The sequence below is a fragment of the Biomphalaria glabrata genome, chromosome 2 (assembly GCF_947242115.1).
Source record: "Biomphalaria glabrata chromosome 2, xgBioGlab47.1, whole genome shotgun sequence".
Taxonomy (NCBI): Eukaryota; Metazoa; Mollusca; class Gastropoda; family Planorbidae; genus Biomphalaria; species Biomphalaria glabrata.
In genome coordinates, this window is record NC_074712.1 from 1,141,475 (window position 1) to 1,166,630 (window position 25,156).

At 39.3% G+C, this 25,156-nt stretch overlaps 1 protein-coding gene and 1 non-coding gene across 3 annotated transcripts in view; both read right to left on the reverse strand.

Moving 5' to 3' along the window:
* LOC106075821 (synaptotagmin-15-like) overlaps positions 1-24,904 on the reverse strand; it is a 64,002-nt gene extending 39,098 nt beyond the window's left edge. The window contains exon 1 of one of the 2 annotated variants that reach the window (XM_056018697.1): positions 24,812-24,904. In XM_056018697.1, the coding sequence (XP_055874672.1) occupies positions 24,812-24,848 (37 nt within the window). In that variant the 5' untranslated portion in view covers positions 24,849-24,904. Of the gene's footprint in view, positions 1-22,961; positions 23,370-24,811 lie in introns of those variants that run through there. The other variant, XM_056018696.1, reaches the window with a different exon arrangement.
* Trnak-cuu (transfer RNA lysine (anticodon CUU)) lies at positions 13,025-13,097 on the reverse strand. The gene has a single exon. It is a non-coding gene; the product is annotated as a tRNA-Lys (tRNA).
* Positions 24,905-25,156: the final 252 nt, after the last annotated feature.

Below are 25,156 nucleotides of genomic sequence, written 5' to 3' on the forward strand. Positions count from 1 at the left end.
ATCATTTCCTTGTTCACGTGTAACGAAAGGGGAGGCCACTAACTAAAGGGAGACTAATCAATAATCAAGGATGTAGATCTACAAAGAATATATATTTATATACTCCATATCAAATATCTGGCCTGTCAACCATCTCTTCCCATTCCAGATTAAAAAAACAACATTTTGAAAAGTTCTCAGCATTTCGTTTTAAAAACTTTATTTTGATCATCGAGTCTGTTATCTGGAAAAAAACACATGGCTAAAGAAATAAAAGGATTCCCTTTTTCTTGTTGAATTGTCCCGTTGTTCGAGTATAAGATAAGCGTGGAACGACGAGAAAATGACTACAGATCAATCACTGGATTTGATTTCCACCTAACATCAGTCTATTTACCGGAACGACCGGAACAAAAATCCACCCAATCTCGATCTAGGGGCGACGAACAAAAGACCGTTCAAAAAATATCACCGCCCTAAGTAAACAAGTCTGAAATCAAGAGGACGTCACTCGGTAGAGTTGGAACTAATGGATTCACGCCCTTGGATCATTCTACTCAAGGGGGTCAATTAGAGGCGGCAACTCTCGACATAATTGTTAGGCTCGGGTTTACAGGTTTCAAAACACCCCAAATGCTTTGGTAAACATCAGGATTGAAGAGTGCTATTGGAATTCAGTCAACAATATCAATGCATGAAAGGTGTCCTGGCGGGAGATTAGATCTGAACTCGAAAAATGGAAGCGAGTGGGGAGCAGGATTTACCGAGTCAAACTTTATCATTAAAACTATTTCTATTATGGTTAATACCATTCGTACTATTAGTCATGTTTTCAGAATGAAACTTCTCCACACAACAAACGATTCTATTAGAGCGGATAACAGTAAATAACTGGCTTTTTTTGGCGTATCCGGTGTAAAGAATATTGATATGTTAATAAGCTATGTATTTAAAAACATATACGCAGCCTATGTATCCAAAGGAATACCGAGTGTCTTTACAGTTTGGTATCAGCGGCGTTCCACGCTTTATCAGGGTGAAGCACTTTGTGCTGCTAACTGTCTAAGAGTCGCCTGATTTTTCTTCAGGGTTGACTCCCGAAGCCTTTCCCATTTCTTTGGCAGCTGAGGTTTGAATTCAGAGTTTTCATTCTCCTATGTGGGTAGCCAGTTAAGGCTGTTGAGCCCCTCCTGTCCAAAACTTACTGGTTTAGGCGCCAGTTACTCGCCTTCGCCTCTTCTCCTGTTAGTGAAAACAGTTCCGCCGGAGAAGACCAGGAATAGGATTGGTTGTCAGAGGCTATTTGAGATGTATGCCATTGGAAGCATTTCATTGGTAGTTTGGAGCTTATATCCATTACTATTTCAAGCATTAACAAACTTACATAGACCCATATATATATATGGATATACAAGCATCTATGCTTTTTTTAATAGTTAAAATCTATCTCAAGATGCCTCATTGATCTAAATCGAGTAAACTCTCTTGTTGAAGGGTAACTTGACAGATCTTAAGATCACTGCTGTTACCTAAGGAACTTTCATGAAAAGTTTCATCAATATTGGTCAAGCGGTTTAGATATCTCTAAAAGACATAGGCCTACATACATACTCCTTGCATTCTACTTTATATAATAGAGGAGTTTCAGTTTCATCAATATTGGTCAAGCGGTTTAGATATCTCTAAAAGACATACATACATACTCCTTACATTCTACTTTAGATATTAGAGGATCATGTGTGTGCACTATTTTAGCACCGTAAAATCAAATGTGTAAACTTTTTTTTTTTCGAAACTTAGCATAGCTTGGCTTCTAAGATAAACATCTAAGTGTACTGACTGCCAGGTTATGTTGTAGTCAGCTTTAAGTGTGACGAGGTTGAACTAAGATATGATCTCCCTTTGTAAATAAATATTGGCGTGAAGTTGACGAAGGATTTTTTTTTCTTCTTCTTCTTGTTTTAATAGCTTGTATACAGCGCAACTTTTATGCTTGTATCAAGCTTTAAGTGTGACGAGGTTGAACTAGGATATGATCTCCCTTTGTAAATAAATATTGGCGTGAAGTTGACGAAGGATTTTTTTTTTCTTCTTCTTCTTGTTTTAATAGCTTGTATACAGCGCAACTTTTATGCTTGTATCAAGCTTTAAGTGTGACGAGGTTGAACTAGGATATGATCTCCCTTTGTAAATAAATATTGGCGTGAAGTTGACGAAGGATTTTTTTTTTCTTCTTCTTCTTGTTTTAATAGCTTGTATACAGCGCAACTTTTATGCTTGTATTATCTTGGGGGAGGGGGGGGGGTCTTGACGCCTGTAGGCACTTCCACAACTCAGATCGAGTCGGGTGTCGAACCTCGAGATGCCCCAGATAGGTAGCCAAGCTAAGCCCAAGCGTACGTAGACTCTCGGCTGTGGCCTGAGCTCGCTTATGTTGGACATTGTAATAGTTGTTATGAAAGAAGCGTAGATTACCAAACACCATAAAACAGTACGAGGCATTAGGATATGCTGACTTGCAATACATTCAAATATACGATAACTAATGATAGTGTTCGGTACAAAACTATATGAGAACCACTGATAATGTCCAGCTCTGAAAATTTACTTAACACTTGGGAAAGAAAAATCCTTAGGAAAATCTATGGTGCCATACAGGATGAAACAGGGTGGAGGACACGCACTAACCATGAGTTATATCAATTGTATGAAGACCCACCAATAGTGAACGAAATAAAAAAGAACAGACTACGTTGGGCAGGTCACCTTGAAAGAATGTCAGACAACAGAGGGGCGAAAATCGTATACAGGCAAAAACCAAAAGGCAGGCGACTCAAAGGCAGACCCCGAATGCGATGGATAGATGACGTGGAAGCAGATCTGAAGCAGCTTGGGGTTAGGGCGTGGAGACGAAAGGCCCAGGAGAGATCTGAATGGAAGGATGTGTTAAAGCAGGCCAGAGCCCTCCATGGGCTGTAGCGCCACTGGGATGGATGGATAATGTCCAGTAATAATAACGTCGCAAAGTAAATGCCGGTGTTCTAAAAATAACTTTTTCTTTGATCAGTTGTCAACACACGAAAGAGTGTGTACATAGCTGGGCGGTGCTAATGTCAAGGTGTCACTCAAGACAGGTGTAGGCGTGGCCAAGAATAAATACCCATTCTTCTTGGTCTTACCCTGCAGACGTGTATAGTCTATTCCAATCCACCTTTGATAGAATTTTGATATCTACAGCATTTGTTTGGAAACATGAGTTTCATTTGTGTCAGTTCTTATATTTCATGGCACGATAATGTGTGTTTCAACTAGACCTCACCTACACTCATACACTTCTTACTAATACGGTTGCCAACCCAGGACCTAGGTGTTATAATAAATGAAATACTATCATGAAATCCCCATATTGATGAAACTATATAAAAAAAAATCAAACAAAGCATTAGGGTTTATTAAAAGAAATTTCTATAAATCAAATAAGAACATCAAACTAAAATATTATTTAACCTTGGTTCGGCCAATATTAGAATATGCATCCTCAACTCAAGAAAACATTAAGAAACTGGAACAGACACAAAATAGAGCTGTGAGATTTATAATAAACGAATATGTAGGCCTACATTTGACTAGTGTAATACCTTGAGTAAAATCACTAAATTTAGAAAGCCTTCAGGATAGAAGACTTAAAAGTAAAGTAGCAATAATACATAAAACATTAATCTTCAAATCCAAAAACAAAACCTAAAAAAATACTCAGAAAGACACTAAGATAAAGGCACATCCCTTGTTCAATATGCTAGGATAGATATGTACAAATGCTACTCCTTTCCAAGTAGGCCTACTATAAGAACATGGAATGGGTTGCCGGGGTCAGCCAAGAAAACCAATGGCTTGGCAGAACTTAAGTCATTGATTAACATGCATGGCTAGATTGACCTAGGAACACGCGTATGGCGTAATCATCTTCCTTTTTGAAGTAACGTCTGTATTATATAAGATGACCGTTGACTCAGTGACACCACACTATAAGATCACCCTGATTATAACACGTCTGTGTAAAATTCAATGGACCTCATTCACCAATCGTAAACAAACAACATTTAGTCATGTGATAATCTTGATAAAATATTGAGAGAGCATAAAGGAAGGGTCACGGATTGCAGATGTCATACACAACAGATGCAGAAAGAAGGGTGAAAATGCAACGGCGCCTGGTGATTACATATGCCCAACCTGCGATCGCAGCTGTGTGTATCAAGGATTGGCCTCTTTAGTCACACAAGAAGTTGCAAAGGGAAAAGATCGTCTCTCGAGACGTAAAAATGCCACAGAAAAATATTGATAAAACAACGAAGAAAAAAAAAACTGTCACGTGATAGCCACTGAGTATTAAAATTAGATCGTAATTTGTATAGAAGAGATTGAGAATCACGTGGCTAAATGTTGTTAGTTTACAATGGACCTCATTCACCAATCGTAAACAAACAACATTTAGCCACGTGGCGCTCTATATCTTCTATATAATTTACGATCTGATGTTTAATTCATGATGGTTGTCACGTGACAGTTTTTTTCATTGTTTTATCAATAAGATCACGTGACTAAATGTTGTTTGTTTACGATTGGTGAATGAGGTCCAATGGTGAATGAAGTCCATTAATGTATGTGTATATGAGTGGCTATCATAGGAACTCGGCCTGCGTTGTGTTGACTGAAGTGCCTAAAGGTAGCAAGTAAACCTTCTCCTATAGAGGCCTACAAAAGGCACTGAACCCTAACACACAGAGCATGCTAATGGAGAAGTTCACGAGAAACTAACCAATGTCAAGGACGCTGAACGGAACTGCCATATTGCCAACTCAATCAAAGCTACAAACAGAAAAAAAAAATGATTCTGCATTGCTCAAATGTACATAAATGTAATACGGAACCTTTCTAAAAACACATCTCATCAACACTTCCTGAGCATTGCACCGGATACAGTCAAATGCTTGCTATTTATAGGTCATCCGCCATAAATAAATAAATAAATTATAGCTTTTATATAGCGCTACTTTCATGCATCTCGTGTGTGGACCAGTGGGGGGTATCTAGGAGAAGGTTTTCAGTGCTGCCCTTAGAGCTCAGTCGGCACCTTCGACATGGTCACGCTCAGTAAACACAACTCTGCCCGAGTAGGGTGTCGAACCTCGAGCTTTTATATAGCGCTACTCTCATGCATCTCGTGTGTGGACCAGTGGGGGGTATCTAGGAGAAGGTTTTCAGTGCTGCCCTTAGAGCTCAGTCGGCACCTTCGACATGGTCACGCTTAGTAAACACAACTCTGCCCGAGTAGGGTGTCGAACCTCGAGCTTTTATATAGCGCTACTTTCATGCATCTCGTGTGTGGACTAGTGGGGGGGTATCTAGGAGAAGGTTTTCAGTGCTGCCCTTAGAGCTCAGTCGGCACCTTCGACATGGTCACGCTCAGTAAACACAACTTTGCCCGAGTAGGGTGTCGAACCTCGAGCTTTTATATAGCGCTACTTTCATGCATCTCGTGTGTGGACCAGTGGGGGGTATCTAGGAGAAGGTTTTCAGTGCTGCCCTTAGAGCTCTGTCGGCACCTTCGACATGGTCACGCTCAGTAAACACAACTCTGCCCGAGTAGGGTGTCGAACCTCGAGCTTTTATATAGCGCTACTCTCATGCATCTCGTGTGTGGACCAGTGGGGGGTATCTAGGAGAAGGTTTTCAGTGCTGCCCTTAGAGCTCAGTCGGCACCTTCGACATGGTCACGCTCAGTAAACACAACTCTGCCCGAGTAGGGTGTCGAACCTCGAGCCCCCTTCATAAGTAGCCACGCCAAGTTCAAAAGTACTTGGCCTCTCGACCACGCTTCCCATAGACGAAACTGTCCAGAGACGCGTAAAGGAAAAACAGTTATTCTTAAATTCTCTCGTTTGAGACTCACTGTGACATGAAGTGATTTTGTAATCATTTGAGTATCTCGTTGCCTTTTTCACGGGAAAAAGTTATCGGTCGGTAGCTGACCACGAGGTAAAAACCTCGGTAATTTGTCTGGTCCTTGTAGAGTAAGCACTTAGATGCAGTGCTCAGCCGTAATATGTACTTTTGTGAAGTTTGATTGATTCGTAATGTGGAATACGAGTTGTATTTTAGGATATTGATATATGCGCTTGTGGCTAGATTAGCCAAGATATATTTACTAAATAAATTTGTCGTCGTCTGCTATCACCTGCCTTTATTCAGTGTATTTAGTGAGTTATGTCTGATGTGTAATCGCTAGCAGAAGTAAACAAGTACGAGAAGAAGAGAGACCACGTCTAGTGTTGCAACCATAGACATACATAAATATAGACTGGAAAAAAGGAAATAACTTCATGTAACTTGAAAACATGTACATCTATTGTTGTCGGATTTCCGAATTCGGAAAAGTTGCATGATCTTCAGTCTTAGAGATTAAACAAAACTACACTGCTGTATAATACACAAATTTTCGTTTCATAAAACTCAGTCTATATTTATTTATGTCTATGGGTACAGGTTTAGAGGCTACACCATAGACATATATATATAGACTGGACGATAAAGAACAAATTATTATCGGAAATATTTGGGAAAAGATAAGTTTGTAGATCCACATCACAAACCTATATATATTTGCCTATGTCTATGATTATAAAACAAAGACAAAATATTGGGAATATGGCAGTTTTGCACTTTTCAAAACTAAAGATCAAAGGTATATATTGGCTGAAATGTTAGTCCTAGAATTTATAGCTCAATCGCCGCCATTTTTTTTTCACATAGATATAGTACATAAAACATATTGACTCCCCCCAAATAAAAATAACTTCCTACTTCCAGTCTATATTTATTTATGTCTATGGGCTACACACTCACAAGACTCTGCGAGCGGGTTACAGTGGTGTATGGCTTCCTTCTTGGGTTCACTAAAAAAAAATACTTGTTTACACAATAAATTAAGATTCACTTTTGCGTTTTTTTTTCCCCAGCAATCCATATGATTTTTTTTTTTTACTCTGTTGTTGTTGACAAGGTCTAAGCTATTTTGAAGTTGTTTTTAAGCATGTCTAGGAATAATCAGGGTTCTATATCAACTAGATCTTGCTGGGTTTCTTTAATTAAGGCGTCTGGTGGTTTTGTAAATACGCTACGGTAGAATTTTAGTCAAGGTGGATAATCGTATTAAAGTTAATCACGAGTAGTCGTTCGTGTGGGTGTTGCAAACAACTGAAATAGCAGTTCTAAATATTCGTCGGATTTGCGTCCCTTTAAAATACAAGGCCGGATTTAGACTAGATAAGGACCTAAACCAAGGGTTCTCAACCTGTGGGTCGCGACCCCCCTTGGGGGTCGATTGATGATTTGCCATGGGTCGCCAAAGACCATCGAAAAAATGGATTGTTTTTGTCCATTCTTCTATAGGTGTGTGTGTGTGTGTGCGGGGGGGGGGGGTCGCGGCAGAGTGGGAGATTGTAAAAAGGGGGTCGCCGAGAATAAAAGGTTGAGAACCACTGACCTAAACTATTTGTGATATTGGGAACCCTCATAAAATCACTCCCAACTAGTACGCCCATGCTGTTTACAACATCAGCTAATTTTTCAGTTGCTTTTTCTTCAAAATATTTCTTCAACCTTTTTTATTTCTGGGACGGGGGGCGGGGCTAAGTTTAGTTCACACATCCCACGTGACGGGGACAAAAAAAATCTTTTATTCGGAAAAAAAAAAGTATGGGTCTCTTCTCCTTCGTTGCCCCAGGATCTGCAAACCTCCAAATCCGGCCCTGCCTAAAGGGGCCATTTAAAGATACTTTTATAAGAAGACAGATCGTCACAACGAATAATTGCGTGTAAGAAGTCGCCAGGGAAATAAGTGTAATGCCACTATTACTTGTCAGGAGTCATATCTTATTAAGTACAGACGTTACCTCAAAATAGAAGATAATTACGTTTTACTCGTATCCATGAGTTAATCTAGTCGCGCATGCTAATTCAACACGTCTACTCTGCTATGTCGTTGGTATTCCTGGCTGATTCAGCCAACCCGGGTTTTATCTTTTTTTTTGTATTTAAAACAACAAACAATCATAACCAACAGCCATACCCACAATATACCCCCCCCCCTTTTTTTTTTTCATTACCACACACACCAGTGTTTGACAGTTAAAGAAACTGCCACGAAGTGTCTGACTACACAGACAGTAATTGTCAACCACGAAGTGTCTGACTACATGGACAAGTAATTGTCAACCACGAAGTGTCTGACTACATGGACAAGTAATTGTCAACCACGAAGTGTCTGACTACACGGACAAGTCATTGTCAACCACGAAGTGTCTGACTACACGGACAAGTCATTGTCAACCACGAAGTGTCTGACTACACGGACAAGTCATTGTCAACCACGAAGTGTCTGACTACACGGACAAGTCATTGTCAACCACGAAGTGTCTGACTACACGGACAAGTCATTGTCAACCACGAAGTGTCTGACTACACGGACAAGTCATTGTCAACCACGAAGTGTCTGACTACACGGACAAGTCATTGTCAACCACGAAGTGTCTGACTACACGGACAAGTCATTGTCAACCACGAAGTGTCTGACTACACGGACAAGTAATTGTCAACCACGAAGTGTCTGACTACATGGACAAGTCATTGTCAACCACGAAGTGTCTGACTACACGGACAAGTCATTGTCAACCACGAAGTGTCTGACTACACGGACAAGTCATTGTCAACCACGAAGTGTCTGACTACACGGACAAGTCATTGTCAACCACGAAGTGTCTGACTACACGGACAAGTAATTGTCAACCACCAAGTGTCTGACGTCATGGACAAGTCACTGTCAACCACGAAGTGTCTGACTACACGGACAAGTCATTGTCAACCACGAAGTGTCTGACTACATGGACAAGTAATTGTCAACCTTGTCTCCCCGCCTCTCCCCCCCCCCCCCCGAGGCTAGCCTAGAGACCAACAAAGAGAAGGGTAGAGCGGAGGAGAGAATAGACGTAGGTCATATTTTAGAAAGAGTAGATGCTCCATGACTTTTCTTTCCACCTAGTTAAGTTGCAGGGTTTTATTCATACTCATAAGGATTGCTGCCTGGTCGAGTGGAATGCACTTTGGAGTGTCGTCTTAATGGTTTCTGGTTCGGACTTTGCCCGCCGCTCCCATGGCCGTCTCGTGACAGATTTGGGTTCAATTCTCTAGGACAATCTGAAACATGTCAAACAAACTAACAAGCTAATCTACATTGAAATAAATCCTACAACCAATGTATATCCAACTTGTTCAAAGTAGATTTTTTTTTCACTAACCAAAACCGGAATATTATAAGATTTCATCATAAATGTACTATATATATTAGATACATTGGGGGTTTTCATACATGGCGAAAAAAACTAAAAATAGCAATCTATTTGACATATCCGGTGTACAGAATAAAAGAAAGTATTGATAATCTACGCTTTCTAAATGTTACAAATTCACAGCATGGGCATTTTAGGTCTGCAGAATCAAGTTTTTAAGCTCCTTTTTTTTTTAACTTTTATTAAGTTGGCAATTTTTAATCTCAATGGACCTCATTCACCAATCGTAAACAAACAACATTTAGCCACGTGGTGCTCTATCTCTTCTATATAATTTACGATCTCATGTTTAATTCATGATGGTTGTCACGTGGCAATGTTTAATCTCAATGGACCTCATTCACCAATTGTAAACAAACAACATTTAGCCACGTGGTGCTCTATCTCTTCTATATAATTTACGATCTCATGTTTAATTCATGATGGTTGTCACGTGGCAATGTTTAATCTCAATGGACCTCATTCACCAATCGTAAACAAACAACATTTAGCCACGTGGTGCTCTATCTCTTCTATATAATTTACGATCTCATGTTTAATTCATGATGCTTGTCACGTGACAGTTTTTTTCCCGTTGTTTTATCAATAAGATCACGTGACTAAATGTTGTTTGTTTATGATTGGTGAATGAGGTCCATTGGGTGTCCTTGACATTGTTTAGTTCATCGTGAAAAGCTCCATGAGCACTGGATACATTCAAATGTTCTTTGACCCGTGTGTGTGTGTGTGTGGGGGGGGTAATCATTGGATCTCATTCACCAATCGTAGACAAACAACATTTAGCCACGTTAATAAAACAATGAAAAAAAAACGTATCACGTGACAGCCTTTATGGATTGCGTAAATAGTATAGAAGAGAGGGAGAACCACGTGGCTAAATGTTGTTTGTTTACGATTGGTGAATGAGGTCCATTGACCATTAAGCGTGTCCCAAGGTGGCGGGTGAATATTAAATAAACACCCTCGGCACAGCTGGCTTATAGTCACGGAGGATGGGTTGGGACATCCAGAGTCCAGTACATGAAGATTCACTAAAAGCATCTTTAAGGTCCAGAGAGATGATTGAAAAAAAAAAGGAGAGGATGTGGGCTATAACTCTAAAGCGCGTCAGATAAGTATAGGATCTAGACGTCATCCAGGAAAGACAACTCTGAAACAAAACAACGCTGCCTTGCAGACGATCAGGAAATCAACAATTGCAATAAGAAATTAGTTATAGTTGGCCTCCTTCAGTCGTGCAGCGACTATGGTGGTTCATCTCCAACAAGCGAGATGTTTGTTTGATTATGTTTTATATGTTTCGGATGTTCCTTCAGAGTTGAAGATAATTTACTTCCTAAGTAAAATCACTAAATCTAAATCTAGAGACACTGCAGGACAGAAGTAAAGTAGCTATAGTATATAGGTCATGGAACGGATTGCCTGAATCAGCCAGGACAACCAACGACTTGTCACTAATTCACCCGCACAACTAGATTAACCCAAGGACGCGCGAAGGACTTACTTATCTTCTCTTTTTAAGTAATGCTAGTGATTTATAAGAAAATAAAAGGGACGCTTTGTGAGTCTGGATGTATCCTGACATTGAATCTTTTTTTTAAAAGCTGTCAGTGCCACAGACGTCACAACACTTCCAGGAGTTGATTTTGTGTTTACGTCTAGAGCTGCGGTTCTCAAACCTTTATGCTCGGCGACATTGAATCTTTTTTTTTTTTTTAAAGCTGTCAGTGCCACAGACGTCACAACACTTCCAGGAGTTGATTTTGTGTTTACGTCTAGAGCAGCGGTTCTCAAACCTTTATGCTCGGCGACCCCTTTTTACAATCCCCCACTCTGACGCGACCCCCCCCCCACCCACCACACATACAGCAATAGAAGAGTAGACAACAGCAGTCCATATTTTCGATGGTCTTAGGCGACCCCCTGGCAAATCGTCAATCGACCCCCCAAGGGGGTCGAGACTCACAGGTTGAGAACCCCTGGTCTAGAGCTACTAGGCAGGGGTTGGGGAGGCGGGGTTTGGAAGCCTGTTAGTGTGTCATTGTCTATTTGAAAAAGTCTTAGCCATTCCCTGTTGCTACCTACCTACCCCCATCTCTCATCGTAAGCCTACGTGTCTCTAGCACAACTATAAGCATGTATTGTCTTATTAAGTACGTATTGTCTTATTAAGTAAGTATTGTCTTATTAAGTATGTATTGTCTTATTAAGTAAGTATTGTCTTATTAAGTACATATTGTCTTATTAAGTACGTATTGTCTTATTAAGTACGTAATTACGGTAGTAATCAGTCTCATTAAACTATGAAGTCAAACGCATAACAACTAAACACACATAACCACCATGTGACACACATATCAACAAAACAACACATATAAAACTAGGCACACATAAAAGTTAAACGGCAAAAAAAACAAATCCCATTTGGGCAGCTGTTTGAGACAAACATCCATAAAAAAAAGCTAAAAAGATTCTAGAAATAAAAAAAAATCACCCTTTGGATCAGGATTTTGTGATTTTACAATCACAAAAGAGATACAAGACACCGATAGCAAAAACAGTCACAAACACTCTTTTGTTCCCCTGGCAATCAAATCATTAAATAGAAACAATTTGATATAAACATGTAAATTATGAGTGAGCCTGGTGTGAAATGTACATTTTGTTTCTTTCTAGTTACTTTGTTTTGTTTGGTGTAATGCACAAATTGTAAGACAAGTTTCCATATGGACAATATAAAGATTAATATTATTAATATTATTATTATTATTATTATTTAGACACACATAACAAGTATTCGACACAGATAACATTTAGACACATATAACAACTAAACGACACACGTAACATTTAGACACACATAACAAGTTAACGACACATAACATTTAGATACACATAACAAAGTTGACTGCACACATAACAAATAGACAAGATACACATTACACTAGACCAGACACACATAACAAATAGACCAGACACACATAACAACTAGATAGATAAGGTTTCACACACAAATCTTATCTTTTCCTTTATTTTTTAAATAGAAACAAACAAATTTCGCCTAACAAATGACCCGAGTGACTCATGACACACTAGCCTGCAGGTTGTCATTGTTCTGTAGATAGTGAACTAAACAGACTGGAGGGTATATACCTGAGTCAAATCTGTAGTCAGCCTTGTTTAGAATGCCTTTAGTTTCAAGTGATTTGCTAAATTAGAATGTTGCAAAGCCTGGAATGTTAGTCACAACATACACACACAAAAAATATTATTCAGAGAGAGGGAGAGAGAGATTGAGAGAGTGAGAGGAGAGAGAGAGAGAGAGTCTTTCTGTGTATTACTCTGAGAGTTGTAATACATGTCTACATAGTTATGCTAACAAATTATGAACATGGAAATGGTTGTAATCACAACAAATTTCCATAAGGATCAATAAAGCAGTCTAAGTCACTTTCCCCTCAGCCTTGGTCATTTTAACCCTTGTGTTGCGAAATGTTTCTCTTTCTACTATACATATTTATCTCCTGCACATGAATTTCTACCCTGCACATAAATTTCTAACCTTCACTTGATTTTCTAAGAAGAACTGTGCATTGAGCATCCAAATAATGGAAAATCTTTCATTTAAAAAAAAAAGGCGCCCAACGTGGGGCTCGAACCCACGACCCTGAGATTAAGAGTCTCATGCTCTACCGACTGAGCTAGCCGGGCAGTAAATGACGACAGGTTGAACACATTTTCTTCCTACTATTGGTAAAAATGAATTTAAAATATAATTATATAATAAATGTAATATGAGAGTAAGGACATAGACGTGTTTACTAAAACAAGATTTGTCTACAGTAAAAATACAAATATAGGTCAGGGCCTACTACCTACACAGGGACTAACGGTGTGTATGTAAAAGAAGAAACAGTGCTTCAATAGGTCTATGCCTATACCAATAGGTAGATATTAGATAGGACTTGTATAGCATATATTTAATTGAACCAATTTTGTAATTAAATTTAATTTATTATGTAACGTTCACATTCCTTCTGTTTAGATCTACTTCTAATATGCTCTAAAGAATTACAAATTAAAAACAATTTAAAAAAAAAAAAACATAATAAAATACTCAGAAACACACAAAGATTTAAAGGCACATTTCTCGTTCCATATGCTAGAACAAATTTTTACAAATGCTTCTTCTTCCCTAGTGCTATTAGAGCATGGAATGGGTTGCCTGAGTCAGCCAGGAAAACCAAAAAATGACTTGACAGAATTGAAGTCAATGGTTAATAACATTGCATGACTAGATAGACTAAGGAACACGCGAAGGACATAATCATCTTTTTTTTTTTTTTTTTTTGAAGTAAGGTCTCTGTTTTATAAGATAAGATAAGGTAAATTTAAAGGCACATTTCTTTTTCCATATGCTTTAGTAAAAATTCGTACAAGCTACAAGTCCTTCTTCACTAATGCCATTAGACTAGTAGAGCATGGAACAAGTGGATGAATCAACCTGGACCCCAATGATTTAGACTTTGAGTGTCTAATTAACATGCGCGGCCTGATTGACGCCCGGATACGTGTAGGACGTAATTATCTTTAGGAAGAACGTCTGTATTTTATAAGATAAGAAATATAAGCCTCTTATACGGAACCTGTTTTCGACTCGTGTGATGTGTCTATTGTAAAGACTCAATAGTTAATAGTAAGACGCGGAGATGTTTGGTTTCATTGGGTGTTTCCATAGTGACGTGACAGTATGTTTAAAATAAAAAGTTGGAACAAAAATAGGTTAGAGACATAGAATAACGGAGAAAACGAGAGATCGCTTGAAGTAATTTGACGTCGTGGACTGTGCCGTTTAATATGTAATAAAGTTTTGTTTTCTAAAAGGCCGGATTAACTTATTTTATACTATTCATTCTGTTGATGGTTTGGACATTTAAGATTATTATTATTATTACTACAGTCTCTGAACTAGATCTATTTCCGTTCCAACTTTTTTAAAATGTTAAGTCCTGTCACTAAGGAAACACCCAAATTAAACCCAATTTCTACGTGACTGCAATAGATAACATTTCAAGTAAACAGACTCACAAGTTGTTCAACACCTCCACTCAATTACCAACCACCAGCAGTAGGCCCACAAGTTTTAAATCATAAAATTGTGGCTGTGTATTAATTTTGGCCTACAATGTATTTAAACCCAATAAGTCTCCATATAGCCTACTTAAACTAAACTCTTCCATTTTTACGTCACTGTAACGTGCTGATGTTACGACCTAAAAAGTTGTATTTATTTCATCAAGAATTCGTTATTCAAACAAATATGTCACTATCACATTACTGAATGACGTCATTGGAAATGTCGTTGAACAATGTCGTTACAAATCGATATATTTGTGTGAGCAGTATGCAGTCAATCTACAGGCAAAAGACGGCTAAGTTATTTTAATCTAGATCTAGGTACATCGAAGTCTTACAAAAAAAAAAAAAAACAATGGCTAAAAAAAAAACGGCAGACGATCAAGAAGCAAGATAAATAAATGACGTATTCAAATGTGCTTTTAACGTTCGGCATGATAAGGGCCAAATTAAAAATATATCCGGTCTGCCAAGTTAGCTGTATTATTCTTCCCATTTAAAACAATTTTATCGTTTGATTTATTTGTAGAGCTGCAAAAGTGCAGGATGCATTATGAATTTTAAAAAAATTCAGTTCATTTAGATTTAGACAATGACTATCTATGAGTGTTGGTTATTGCTAATGGGATATAGGCCCTCTTGTCTGCCCTGTTTCTTACAAATAAATAAAGTTACAAGTAAAAATTTTAAAATACTTTTAAAAAAAAACTTATAATGAGTGAAATGGCATTCATTATTTGAATCAATTATGTAATTAATTTTTAATAGATCTAGAGTCTAGACTTACAAAAATAAATATTTTAAATAATTATTTTGTTTAGCGCAACTTTCATGTTTATACTAGTATTCTCAGGGCGCTACGGTCCAATCACTTTTGTTGTTGGACGATTGGGAGAGGATGGAATGTAGGGGGTTTCTGGGTGAAGGTTTCCGTGCTGCCGTTTTTAAAAGCGATTTTAAGTTGCTCGAGTCTGAATTCGACTCGGGCCTCCATGATGGAAGACCAATGTGCCTGCAACTGAGTTTTTCAAGCAGGCCTATTTATTAAAAAAGAACGTTTTATAGCCTTCTGCTAGTGAATTAGTAAGACCAATTCTTTACACGTGGCTTAACACTCGTGTATACCGAATAATTTGTTTTAAGACAGACATAATTATTTTAAAACTATTTTGACAGATAATCGACAAAAATTGTCGCCTTATAGAAAGACCATGTGTACAGAGCTGCGGCAATGGGCTATTGGTGTAAACTGCCCATAGGTTGTATATATGGACTAATTCGTTTATTGGCTCTTTCTTTCCTACTACCATTAGGCAGGCGTACAGCACGGAAACCTGAGTCGGCCAGGAAAACGACTGACCTACTAGATTTAGAGGTTACGTCTGTAATTAGAATTATTAAAATACACAAATAGATTAACGCATGGAGACACGAAGACTGTAATATTATTTCTATTTTAAGAAAGTTGTAGATTTAGTCAATGACTGTCTATGAGTGTTAGGGTTATCGCTAATAGGATTTGCGTCCTCTCGTCTGCCCTGTTTCTTACAAATACAAGAAAAAAGTTTAAAAAATTATTCTGCACATTATGAAAAAATAATTCATTCATGTTTATGTCATATGCCTAAAAAATAGCTATATATGGAACCAGTTGGAACCTTGCCCGCTGTCATCCCCCTCAAACACACGCACATCACACACACTGTACGGTGACAGACATCACACACACACTGTACGGTGACAGACATCACACACACATCACATACACACTGTACGGTGACACACATCACACACACACTGTACGGTGACACACATCACACACACACACTGTACGGTGACACACATCACACACACACTGTACGGTGACAGACATCACACACACACTGTACGGTGACAGACATCACACACACACTGTACGGTGACACACATCACAGACACACTGTACGGTGACACACATCACACACACACTGTACGGTGACACACATCACACACACACTGTACGGTGACACACATCACACACACACTGTACGGTGACACACATCACATACACACTGTACGGTGACACACATCACACACACACTGTACGGTGACACACATCACACACACACTGTACGGTGACACACATCACACACACACACTGTACGGTGACACACATCACATACACACTGTACGTGACACACATCCCACACACTGTACGGTGACAGACATCACACACACACTGTACGGTGACAGACATCACATACACACTGTACGGTGACAGACATCACACACACACTGTACGGTGACACACATCACACACACACTGTACGGTGACACACATCACACACACACTGTACGGTGACACACATCACACACACATCACATACACACTGTACGGTGACACACATCACACACACATCACATACACACTGTACGGTGACACACATCACACACACACTGTACGGTGACACACATCACACACACACACTGTACGGTGACACACATCACACACACACTGTACGGTGACACACATCACATACACACTGTACGGTGACACACATCACACACACACTGTACGGTGACACACATCACACACACACTGTACGGTGACAGACATCAAACACACACTGTACGGTGACACACATCACACACACACACTGTACTGTGGCACACATCACACACACACTGTACGGTGACACACATCACACACACACACACACACACACACACTGTACGGTGACACACATCACACACACACTGTACGGTGACACACATCACACACACACTGTACGGTGACACACATCACACACACATCACATACACACTGTACGGTGACACACATCACACACACATCACATACACACTGTACGGTGACACACATCACACACACACTGTACGGTGACACACATCACACACACACACTGTACGGTGACACACATCACACACACACTGTACGATGACAGACATCAAACACACACTGTACGGTGACACACATCACACACACACACTGTACTGTGGCACACATCACACACACACTGTACGGTGACACACATCACACACACACACACACACTGTACGGTGACACACATCACACACACACTGTACGGTGACACACATCACACACACACACTGTACGGTGACACACATCACACACACACACACTGTACGGTGACACACATCACACACACACACATCACACACCGTTCTATGGGAAGTTTGGGCCAGGTTGTAGGCTAATATCTTTACTTTTGAAAGAACACCCAAAACATGTAAAACGGGGGTTCTCAATGTGTGGATCGCGACCCCCTTGGGGGTCGATTGACCATTTGCCAGGGGTCGCCTAAACCATCAAAAATGTGGATTGTTATTGTCTACTCTTCTATTGCTGTGTGTGGGTGGGGGGGGGGTCGCGGCAGAGTGGGTAATTGTAAAAAGGGGTTGCCGAACTTAAAAGGTTGAGAACCGCTGATGTAAAACAAAACAAAATGTTTGGTTAAGGTCAGACTTACGACCTCTTTACGAACAGCTCCGAACAAAATCTGGCCTACTGGGGTGGGAGAGGAAAATCTGTTTCGGTTTTTGAAACAGTAGCGTGTATTCAGAGGCGGCCTTAGGGGGTGGCGAATGGGGCAAACCTTCCAGGCCCCGCGCCTGAGAGGGGTGGGGTGGCCGCGACAGGAGATTCACTTGTTTCTGAATCGTTAGTTACGTTGATAAGTGGACTGTGAACATTTTACAAGCGAAACATTACATGCAGAACAATTACAATACAGTGATGTAGTCGAACGATCAACAGTACAGTACCTACGTAAGGTACCAAGTTTTGTAAGGACTACAGCATTAGAGGCGGACGAGCCTGCTAGCTTGATGTGGTATGCAATATATAGTCTACGCTTACGGCTCACGGGTTGGTGTATGACACTCGCCCAGGGCCCCGCGTACTGGTAAGGCCGCCTCTGGGGTCGTCTTATAAATTATAGACAGTTTGACCTTACCCAACATTTTCTGTTTTGTTTTGGATGTTCTTTCAGAATTGAAGATATTACATCCTGGCCCAAAATTACCGCATTAGTGAGTAGGTGTGTGGGGCAGGGGAGTGCGACGGTGTGCAAGGTTCGAACCGGGACCATCGAGGCGACACCCCAGAGCGCGTACGCACACGACCAAGCACATTTTCAGTGTTGTACCGTAACAAAACTGAAGAAAGTTCAAACTGTAAGTCATAATAAGCAAACTGCTTCCTCGTCAAAGATGGAAAAGATAGCGATAGCGTGAGAAAGAGAGAGAGAAAGAGCTGAGAGAGAGAGAGAGAGAGAGAGAGAGAGAGAGAGGCTGAGAGAGAAAGCGAAGGGTGGACACTATTTGACCAAGATAAAAATCTAGATGCTACAAATTTCTTATCTATAGCAGCCATAACTGCAAAGGTAAGCTACCGATGCCTCGTTTTACGCCAATGAATGAAGTCAATAGTCGATACAGGACTCTCCTCTTGTATTCATGTCCATTCCCCACCCTCCCCTCTGTGTCGTTCACTAACTGTTCCCCAAATCATCCTCTTGAGAAGATCTATATTGCTTAACACTTCTTCCGCCCTCCCACCTTAAATTACCTTTTGGGCGCAATTCATCCCAGATAGACCATCGCAACATCTTGTCTAACAGAATCAATAGCACATACATACACACACACACACAGCTACACCAGACACTCGTAACCCCACACATCAACTGTGTAGGCTTAAGAAATCGTGACGCAACGAAAGAATTTGTACTTTAGTCAAAATGCAGCCAAAACAACAGAAGTAATGGACACCGTCTGTCTGTTGTATGTATCAGACTACGTGTTAACAGTCTGGCCAATGAGAACGCCTGTAACAGCTCAAGTGTTACGTTGTTGCGTTTAATGGTTAATAATACTCTTCTAGTACTTTACGTAATACTATACAATTATATAAAATAACGTCACATACAGAAATAACTAGTGATACGAGAGTTTGAGGTAAAGATAATGATACTCTTAGGCAACAAAAATGTCACAGAGTCTGAGCCAGCAAGTGATACTTCTTCTTCTTCTTCTAGCCAGCTTTATTGCTGCTGAGCTGTGAGCTCTTCTGCAGACTGTGCCAAGGAAAAAAAGTGTGCTGTTTTCTTCAGTTGTTCAGCACTGCCGTACAGGGTGTTGGTTATGTTGGGCTGTAGTGGAGGTAGGGTCATTCAAAGAGGATATGGTTTACGGTTTCAAAGGGATGGGCGCAGTGTCTGCAAAGGGGGAGTTGTGTGGAGTTTATTTTGTTCAGGTGGTAATTTAATAGTGGTGTGTGTCCTGTTCTTAGTTGGAAAATTGTAGATTGTTCTTTGCGGGGGAGGAAGTTAATACTGTCCAGTTTGTTAGGCGTAGTCATTTCTTTGACCATCAAGTGATACAGAGTCTGAGCCAGCAAGTGGTACAGAGTCTGAGCCAGCAAGTGATACAGAGTCTGAGCCAGCAAGTGATACAGAGTCTGAGCCAGCAAGTGATACAGAGTCTGTGCTAGCAAGTGATACAGAGTCTGAGCCAGCAAGTGATACAGAGTCTGAGCCAGCAAGTGATACAGAGTCTGAGCCAGCAAGTGATACAGAGTCTGAGCCAGCAAGTGATACAGAGTCTGAGCCAGCAAGTGATACAGAGTCTGAGCCAGCAAGTGGTACAGAGTCTGAGCCAGCAAGTGGTACAGAGTCTGAGCCAGCAAGTGATACAGAGTCTGAGCCAGCAAGTGATACAGAGTCTGAGCCAGCAAGTGATACAGAGTCTGAGCCAGCAAGTGATACAGAGTCTGATGCGGTTATATTGGCCTAAGGCCGGCCATGCCAGGAAGTTTGAGGCAACAAAAATAAATGTTAAAGGATCTAATACAACAATATTGACACACACACACAAAGGCAATAAAACAACATTGAGAGAGAAAGGTGCTTAGCAGTATTTGAATGATAGCTGACCTTTGACCCGGAGGCAAAATGTAAAAAAAAAAATGAACCGACGCAAAGGCCTAAATAATAATGTGTTGAGTTGATCTCTCACACACAAAAACAAGAGACCCACACACCTATACACCCAGCTTTTAAACCATGTCACCTTTGCTTATATCGCTGGATTCATATAAGAATATATAGATCTAGATATAGCTATTTCTTTAGGCATATGTAACATAAACATGAATGAATTATTAGTTGATAATGTGTAGAATTTCCGAAACTGCTTCACGAGCGTTCATTCAGTGTGACCGGAAATGAGAGAAAAAGTAGACGCAGTCATCAAGTGAAAGAGAATAATGTCATTGTTCTAGTTTACTCAGCCAAACAAACTTTATACTAATTTTTCTTCCTGCACCAAAACAAAAAAAAAAAAAGCTGGCTATTTATATTTCCCCCCCCCCTCCCCCAGATCTCTATGCGGTCATGTTCTATGGAAGATGGAGACGTATTGTTTTTATGTCCTTTTTAAAGATTTAAAAGAAAAAAGTTGCCGTTGCATCAGAACTTTGAATGGTCTAAAATATTATGATGTCGGATCTTTTCTAGTTTACGAGATCTAAACGGGACGGACGGACAGACAAACCACACAAAACTAATAGCGTCTTTTCCCCTTTCGGGGTCGCTAAAAATAACTCGGCAACTAACTAGCACTAATAACGGGGATTTGACACAAAGACCAATTGCTAAGCATTGAGATGTTGTTTAAAATTATAGCTCTTTTTTTTTTCATTTAGTTGGTAACAATGAAGGTTAATATGGAACAACTTTTTTTTGTGTGTGAAAATCTCCAATAATTATAATAATAATTATTATCACAACTAAATAAAAGCTATAAACCACAGACCTATATGGTGTGATACATATATATATATATATATATATAGGTCTGTGCTACAAACAGAACTAGGAAAGTTTGATTCTGCAGTAGTTTTAAAATGTGCAAACAAATTACATATTTAACGTTTAAAAAAAAAACCTAGCTTCATCTGTGCAATGTATACACCAAAAAAACTTGCTATTTAAGCCAATGGCTTTGTCTCTATGTATGATGATCTCCAAATACCGATGCCTCTATATGTTTCCAGCCAAACAAAACATTTTATAAATCCTAATAAAAGGCTTTATCTTATATAATACAGACGTTACTTCAAAAAAGAAGATGATTACGTCCTACGCGTCATGCATTTCGTCATGCATATTAACCAATGACTTAAATTCTACGGAGCCACTGGTTTTCCTGGCTAGCTCAGGCAACCCATTCCATGCTCTAATAGCGCTAGGGAAGAAGGAGCATTTGTACAAATTTGTCCTAGCATATGGAACGAGGAATGTGCGTTTATCTCTGTGTCTTTCTGAGTAGCTGAGTATTTTATTAAATTTTGTTTTTGTATTTGAAGATTATGGTTTAGTGTTTTATGTATAATTGCTACTTTACTTTTAAGTTTTATATCCTAAAGGCTTACTAACTTAAGGGATTTTACTAAAGGAGTTTATTCGTTTATATAATACTTCGTTGTGTAAAAAAGACTGAGCACCTAAAGGCAGCACGAAATACCTTCTCTCAGATACCCCCTCCCCCCCCCCCTCACTGGTCCACAAATGAGATTGGACCATAGCGCTCTGAGCATGCTATAAGCATGAACGTAGCGCTATATAAAAGCTATAATTTATACTAAAACATTAACGCTAGCAAAGGATTACAGATAGACATCTAGCTTGTTTTGTTTTATGGAGACCTGCAAATGTTTGGAATGGCAAAGGCGTGTATGTTAGCCCCTACTCTGGTAACGCCCCTGCATAACAGTGAATATAATGTCCCTTAAACTAGCTTAACACTAGATAGAGGATTATACATCTAGCTTATTTGGGTTTTTTTTTATGGAGACCTGCAAATGTTTGGAATGGCATAGGCGTATATATTAGCCGACTTTTAGCCCCTACTCTGGTAACGCCCCTGCATAACAGTGAATAGAATGTCCCTTAAACTAGCTTAACACTAGATAGAGGATTATACATCTAGCTTATTTGTTTTGTTTTATGGAGACCTGAAAATGTTTGGAATGGCATAGGCGTGTATATTAGCCACCACTCTGGTAACGCCCCTGCTTAACAGTGAATATAATGTCCCTTAAACTAGCTTAACACTAGATAGAGGATTATACATCTAGCTTATTGGTTTTGTTTTATGGAGACCTGCAAATGTTTGGAATGGCATAGGCGTGTATATTAGCCGACTTTTAGCCCCTACTCTGGTAACGCCCCTGCATAGCAGTGAATGTAATGTCCCTTAAACTAGCTTAACACTTGATAGAGGATTATACATCTAGCTTATTGGTTTTGTTTTATGGAGACCGGTAAATGTTTGTAATAACGTAGGCGCTTATCTTAGCCCCCACTGTGGTAACGCCCCTCATTTACTGCCCCTATTATGATAAGATGAAGTACTCACGACTAATGTAGGCCCAGAGTCCATCGTCTGACTTGACTTCTGTGGGTTGGTCCTGGGGCTGAGCGTTCTCAAAATTTACTCCGGAATTCCAATTAGAGGCTCGGGCGCCGAAAATAATCCGGGATTCTTCATCTCTTCGTTGCCGAGTCATAGTGCTTTAAGTTTACTTGAAGTCAAACATGGTAGAATTTTATTTAATTTCGAGTCAAAACCAACTAAAAACCAGCAGACGTAGGCTGGGGTCTAAGATGTTTCACCCCCCAAGGACCTACAACGGAAGACGTGCTAGATCGTCAGCTGCCCTGGTAAGGACTGAACTAGTCCAGGTGTTCTCGTCCTTGCCTTGTGACATCATAGCGCGTGTGGAGCGGTTGACAGTAGCAGAAGAGCCACAGGACTCTATCACCCACGTTCTAAACCTAGCGTTTGTAAACACAAGGGGAGTAACTCAATAAGGACACAAGCCAAAGTTGGACGGATTAAATTCGAATCGATATCTAGATCTATTTTAAACTGTAAGAAAGCTCGTATTGAATAGTTTGGGAAAGGAAGGGGGGTGGATAAACTAAGACTTTTATAGTATACTGATAACAGACAATATTTTTGTTTATATCTGATAAATATGACTAATAAACAAGTAAGTTTGTTAGCAGAATAAATATATTAAGGCGTGCAATGTTAACTGATCGCAGATCGCAGCGTGTCCTAATTAACTGATCTTATCTTACTATCACAAGAAATTTGTTGTTGCTAATATTTTTTGTTTTTGGTTCATTCATTGGTAGCGATGTGTCGGACTCAAGTGTTTGGGAAAGGGAAGGGGGGAGTCTAGAACTTAATGCACGCTTAATTAAAATTTTATAATGAAGCTAGGGGGGGGGGATATAATTTCAATAAAGATTTTAAAGAGCGGATATAAAAGCTATGCTTTGAAATCGTATGCCGGGACACGGGTTGCAGCACAGACCTATATATATATATAGGTCTGTGATTTGTAGCTTTTATTTAGTAGTAATAATAATTACTGTTATAATTATTGGAGATTTTCACAATAAACTTTAAAAAAATTGTTCCAGATTAAACTTCACTGCTACAAACTAAATGGAAAAAGAAATGAGCTATAATTTTAAACTATATCTCAGTGTTTAGCAGTTGGTTTTTGTATCAAATCTCCTTTATTAGTGTTAGTTAGTTGCCGAGTTATTTTGTATTGAAGTTTGTTTTTTTTTTTGTTTTTTTTGTTGAATACTCAGAGTGAAAGCATACCCGCTGACGTTATTCTAAGGGCAACAGCTAATTCTAATGAAGTCCATTGAAGTTTTCTTTTTTAATGTGGTGTGAATGTTTACTTATTAATTTTAACATATTTAAAAAATATTTAAAAACTCTATCAATAATTCTTGATTCAGTTAAATCTGGGCTGTATGTCTTGGCTATCTTATCTTATATGATACAGACGTTACTTCAAAAAAGAAGATAATTACGTACTTCGCGTCATGCATATTAACCAATGACCTACATTCTGCCAAGTCACTGGTTTTCCTGGCTGACTCAGGAAACCCATTCCATGCTCTAATAGTAATAGGGAAGAAAGAGCTAACTATGGGGCCTCAAGTTTGAGTCCCTTTAATATTACATTATAATTGCAACCCGACGATTGTAGCACACTAAAGACTCGCTAAACATACTGACTTAATGATAAATGAAATGAAAAAAAGACCATCGCTTGACTAAGGACACAGTCGCGATCAATAATAACTAATGTAGCACTACAATACAAATATAAAATATTTTTTAAAAATCTAATTCTAAGTTAATAAAACATAACATAAAAGAGTACACATTATTACCACATGTTATGTTACAACTGGATTGCAGTGTGCTCATAGTCTTTCGTACAATCAACAATCAAGCACTCAACAGCAGACGACTAAAAAAAAAAAACCCAAATAAATGGCTGTGAATAAACACAGTAATAACATAGCCTTGAGAGAGACAGGGGAGGCTTAATAGAGAAAACTGCCGATGATGTTTTTTTAAAATCTGAATTGAATTTTTTTTTTTTTTTTTTTTTTTTTACCGATCCAGCAACAGATGGTGATCACTTTTTTCTTAGTCTGACTTCACGTGCTAACATCAATATAAGTATACGCTGGGGAGATAACTCCAGAGTTGACCTATAAATGTATATTTTT